General features: G+C 37.6%; 1 protein-coding gene across 1 annotated transcript; it reads right to left on the bottom strand.

Annotated features, from left to right (window-relative positions):
* Window positions 1-1,384: 1,384 nt before the first annotated feature.
* LOC113474952 lies at window positions 1,385-3,945 on the bottom strand. The gene is made up of 2 exons (XM_026838106.1): window positions 3,587-3,945; window positions 1,385-3,422 (listed from the first exon to the last, which is right to left on the bottom strand). Exon 2 carries the CDS (start codon window positions 2,809-2,811, stop codon window positions 1,573-1,575), a length of 1,239 nt encoding a protein of 412 aa, XP_026693907.1. The 5' UTR covers window positions 2,812-3,422; window positions 3,587-3,945; the 3' UTR covers window positions 1,385-1,572.
* Window positions 3,946-6,000: the final 2,055 nt, after the last annotated feature.

Raw genomic sequence — 6,000 nt, 5'->3', positions numbered from 1 at the left:
TTTTCAAGTGGTTTGTTTTTTTAATGTTGTCCATGCATCTCCACTCGTTTACGTCCATTCGAAAGCGTGAAAACTCGGTGGACAACTCATATGGTCCGATTGATAGAATCGCTCTTTCTACGTCAATATACGCCACATCGACAAGATTTTTCAATGTAGTGACTATGTCGGCAATTATTTTTTGTTTCCATTGAAATTTACATTTAATTACGTGGTTGTATGCTTTGGCGTTGTTGTTTGTCCATCGATCACCTACGGGTTCCAGGTTACGAAACTCCCATACCTTCGTTCGTAAAAGAATAAGAAACCTTTGCTTCAAATATTCTCGGACACGTAGACAATTTTTTTCGCAGAATTCAATCATTTGATATTCTGCCACGGCAAAATCAATTATTTGTATCCAGTACTTTGTCCAGCATTTGTAAAATCTGTTTACGTAGAGTTTTATCCGCACCAACTTTGTCTTTTAAATAATCTACCAGATTATCTCTCAAGTGCTTGAAGCAGAGGATATGTGTACAATTTGGAAACGCATAAGTTCTAGCTTTATGCATTGCTTGTTCATCGTCAGTTATTCCAAATACAATTTTGTCACTATGAGGCCCGATCACCGATCCCAATTGGGTAAAAAAAAAGGAAAATGTCTTAAAATTTGACTTATTGTGTAGAAATATTGGTCCCAGAAACATAGGGTTGTCGCCACCTTTGATGCTCTTTACACATCGGTTTTTTGAAAACTGTTATAGTGGCATGTATCTTTCCCAGATTGAAAGTTTTGTCCACGTTTAAAACTGAACGACCAGTTGTGCAAAATCTTACTATGTCCGCAATTTGTTTATCGTTATAGAGAATAATTGCGACTGGAGCGGATTTTCCATGAAGAATGCTCTGGAGGAATTCATTCGATTGTGCCATGTTTATTACGCGCAGAATATCATCCGACTAATTTGAATTGAATCTTTCGTTTTCTTTTTTATTGGCATTGTGTTTCTGATTATAAATTTGCTGAAGGTTTCGGGGTGCTGCAGTCACCTCTGAATCGGTTACTAAATTGTCGTTAATTTCTTTCGGGGTTGAGCAAGTGTTGATTCGATTTTTAATATTATTTGAAGTTGAGAATGGTGTCCGTATGTAAATGTTTTTGTGGTTGCTGTTAGCATGTGGCATGTTTCCCGGAAATCGTCCAGTGTACTCAACAATAGCAACTTTGTCTCCGAGTTTTATATATCCCGGAGATATAACCCATGTAATTTTTCTTTTATATTTTTGGTCTTTCTTTAATTTAGAGTAATAATTTCTTTAATTTAGAGTAATAATTGCCAAATACTGTATTTCTGGTACAATATTTTCCGTTGTACCTTCTTACAGTCCTTGGGTTTCTTCCTTTTGTTGCTCTCTCAACACTGTCCAAATTATCCACTACAAAATAAACGTTGTCTTTCACTCCGCTTGGAATGCACTGTTCTACTGGTTTACAATGATTTAATAAAATGTCGATTGCTTCCTGGAGGGATAAAAAAGTATTTTTAAAAGGAAGTTTTTTAAATCCATCTGTAATTTGTTTATTTGGGTTCATGAAGGGGTCATACAAATCTTTCGGGTCAAATTCTGCGATACCTTCTTCCGGGTCAAATTCTGCGATACCTTCTTCCGGGTCAAATTCTGGGTTGGGTTCTTCTGGGTCAAATTCTGCGATACCTTCTTCCGGGTCAAATTCTGCGATACCTTCTTACGGGTCAAATTTTGGGTTGGGTTCTTCCGGGTCAAATTCTGCGATACCTTTTTCTGGGTCAATTCCGGGTCAAATTCTGCGATACCTTCTTCCGGGTCAAATTCTGGGATGGGTTCTTCTTGTGTTGCAGTGCTATTGTCACTAATTGTTATAGCAGAAATTAACTCATGTTCTGATTTTAAACGTTCCCGTAGGAGACAGAAATGGTTTGGAAGAAATTTACGTATGTTAGGTTTTGTTGAGTGCAAATCTGTACTGGTCCACATTAAAATACCCCCAAATTTGTTGCGCGAATTGATGTCTCTTCCTTTAATGTCCCTTGTGTACACAATTCCTCTCCTGTCCAATGGCCCAATTGTGGGCCTATATGAGGTAAATTTATGTCTGACGGCGGCGCTTAGGGCATAAATATGAATCAAATCTGCGTACCCATTGATACGACTTGCGGAAAAGCAAACGTCTTTGTAATAAGGCGTTACAACATTCACATCCGGCAAGATAAATTTGCTTTTCTTTGTGCAGTAGAATTCTGGGTACTTTAAAACTTCTAATACAACAGCCAATCGCAACTGCACGTGAAACTCCTGTGTGCCAAATAATGCAATTGCTGCTGCCCTGTACATGCAATTGCCGTCTCCAATAGCATTAATCGGATAGTGTGTGCTTAACACAGAAGGATGAAAAGATTTTAATATCATTGTTGATGTATTATCCATAACCGGGTCAATAGGACTGTAATGAAATGGTGGAAGGAGTTGAGCTTTGTATGTTTCAATCAACAACAGCTCTTGGTTGGCGATAACCTTACAAAAAGACTTCGTGCATTTTGCAGAAAGGCTGGAATTTATTCGGGAAAGAGCACGTTCGAAATCGTATACCTCTTTGTTGTTGTTTGTCGTTGCACATTTGCTGCAAAAAAATTTTAAACGTGTGTTTCTCCATTCTTGTATGTTTTCCTGCGAAATGTCCAAACACGCATAGTGGACCCATTCCTTACAAGACCAGCATTCAATACACGACATTTTACAATTTTCGTTACAAATTGTGCATGGATAGTTCTTGGTTTTATTCTTAGGCATATTTATTATTTATTCTTATGTCTTGCTGTAAGCTTGCTAAAGTTTCCTGAGATAAAAAACGCATACACTTTGGATTAATTATATTCATGAAAGACGTTTTCGTATGACTATTCTTCCCACATACTATCCATGCTTTATGTTATTTTGCAAAACTTGTTTCCGTTAATATAAAGTATAGGCTTGTTTATTTGTTCTATGTAGTTTCAACACATTTAATATGTTATTTGATGTTTTAAATGTAACTTAATTCATCCTTATACGTTGCGGGCAGCAACAGTCCTGTTTCGGGCACCTCATACCCGGTTACTAATAATGTAACGTAATGGGTGATTGTTGTTATATGTATTTTGTATGGCTGACTATTTAGATAACCAAGCTGGAATAATTAGTTAGCTGTTTTGCAAAAGGGCACACGTAACTGCAGCGTTGAAATATTAAGCCTACACCTTACATCGTGTGGTTCAAAGGCGAGAGTGTACTGCCACGGTGACGTAGCTAGGAGGACGAGAAGTCATTACTTTAAGTTTACAATTTAGCATAGCTTTAATGAATGAACATGCATAGTATCACAACACACAAAATGGTGATAACGGGGCTTTACACAGGATATGCTTAGTTTTGTGAAACAATAATGCTTGTTTATGTAATAATGAGAGATTTGTGATGATATGATGACAATTTTTTCCCATTTATGCACTGGTAATGAAACTATAAAGTTACTTTCATTTATCATAAAAAAAAATATATATAAAACGTTAAAACGCAAAAGTTATACCGTAGTACTCTATAAACACTATTTTTTACTATATGGTGATACTTTTCAAGCTTACTCTTGACACAATAACAAGTAAAGATTAAAAAACAAAAGATATTACAAAACGTTTTCAAATTAAACACGGTACCAGTTGATGGACCCAGTACTGGAGCGAGCGGATCCAGTATACTTAACAGACCACCCAAGTGCTAACTCTAACATACCTAAGGCTGACAAAATCAAGGAACCTAAGACTAACGTACCCAATAGAACAATTGCTAAGCTGAGACTAACATACCTAATAGTGAGTGGACCTAGTGGACCTAGCGGACTACCTAGCGGACTACCTAGCGGACTACCTAGCGGACCTAGCGGACCTAGCGGACCTAGTGGACTACCTAGTGGACCTAGCGGACCTAGTGGACCTAGCGGACCTAGCGGACCTAGCGGACTACCTAGTGGACCTAGCGGACCTAGTGGACCTAGTGGACCTAGCGGACCTAGCGGACCTAGTGGACCTAGCGGACCTAGTGGACCTAGCGGACCTAGTGGACTTAGCGGACCTAGTGGACCTAGCGGACCTAGTGGCCCTAGAGGACCTAGTGGACTTAGCGGACCTAGTGGACCTAGCGGACCTAGTGGACCTGCACTAATTAAAGGGATCTTTTAGTTGAAATCCCTCTGAGGTATAAATTTGTAAATTAAAAGCAAACCTTTCTAAGTTTGGCAATGAAAACATACAAAACTACAATGTGTGGAAAGATGGGACTCTAAATTGAAACATATTTACATTAGCAGTATTCTGCAACTTGTAGTTAACCTACCGAGTTTAACACGCTGTGCTAGTTTCTTTGCCATGTAAACTTCATATATATAACGTTAAACCGTTATTTTTCTGTTGTTTTTATCTCAAATTAAAGTCATATTAACCCCTGTCTATTTTCTTCCTGTTTATATCTCAGTGCTTTTTTTACAAAAGTAAAACTAGTTTTATAAAAATCCAACTGTACGAAATATTCAAGGTTGTTTTATGAAGCTATGAAACTAGTTTAATTGTTCGCACACGCAAACTAAAAAATTCATTGGCTTCACTATGATTTAGCGAGCATTAAAAATAGCACCTTACTATTTTGCATTTTTTACCTGTTCAAAGTATACTGTTTCTATTTTACATATTTTTTTTTAATATTTAAAAACAGTAATCAGCTTTGACGGGCGTTACATAAAGTCGTGATAATACTGTCGAATAATTCTGTAACCTTATTTTTCTGATTATAATTAAATAGGGGTCCGTAAAAATAAAATTGAAAAAAAGTCTCCTCTGACAAAGTGTCCCATCTCCCCCCACCCCACTAAAGATTATCCTCATTTTTGTAAACAATCTGGAGAATCACTAGGCATGCCTCTGCATTTGGCTGCATAGCTGCCTATTAAAGTGATACATGTTATACAGTACCAATATGCAGCTAAATTTCAGCCAACAGATATACGAAGCAGTGCTATTGATGAATGATCAATAAAGCCATCCAGCAGTACATTGTAGCGATTCAGTGTGTTTCGAGCACAGATATATATTATATAGTTTTCCAAATTAACTTAATACTTAAAGATTGAATATTAAACAGTCGTGTTGCGTAACTATTACTTACAGTGTAATTGTGTTAATGATCGAGCGACACAGCGTGTTTCCTATTAATACCAGGAAATGGTATAACAGCCTACTATTCTTTCGTGTCAGTTATCTCTTCCGTGTCTTGTGTTCGCGCACATGTTCCACGCTATAAAAGCCCTCCTATTTTCTGTGTTTGGAGGGCAGTAGGAGCTCTCTTAAACTCTTGCTGTCCTCACGTTTGTCCCTAGCCTGGTGCCGCTCGTTGTCCGCTAATAAAATGAGTTGTCGACTTAGCGTTATGGAGTCGTTACGTTGCGATGAGCGCAAGCATGAACGGAACCACTGGGCGCGACCGTTGAACCATGTATATTACCGCACCCCTATAACAGCTTGCACCAGCAGGAATGACTCACCACGCAGTAATTTTATTGGATCAATGGAATTTAAACCCAGCGCTTTATATTATCCAAATTTAAATTTCTATTCACTTTATAAAATAGAAACCACTAATAAGTACCAGATCAAGTGAATATGTTTTATATTTTTAAATTCTTTAATAATGACCAGGTCCAGGAATATGATACTATTTTACATTAAGAAGTTTTACCACCTTTATTTGTTTTATCGCATTTCATTGCCATATTACATTCACACCATACCCAACCTGCAAAATATTGGATCAGTGTTTTTCTTATCTTATTAGTAGTTTTTGAAACAAACAGCTAAAACCTCCCAAAAATACTATGCACCTATCTTTTACAATGGCGACCAAGCGAAATGGGGTCGGAGTTGGCTGTCACGTGTGTAGCAGTTGATTGTGCTC

This window comes from Ciona intestinalis, unplaced genomic scaffold (genome assembly GCF_000224145.3).
Source record: "Ciona intestinalis unplaced genomic scaffold, KH HT000055.2, whole genome shotgun sequence".
Classification (NCBI taxonomy): Eukaryota; Metazoa; Chordata; class Ascidiacea; order Phlebobranchia; family Cionidae; genus Ciona; species Ciona intestinalis.
Note: the sequence above shows the minus strand (reverse complement) of the source record. Positions and strands in the feature narration are given on the sequence as shown.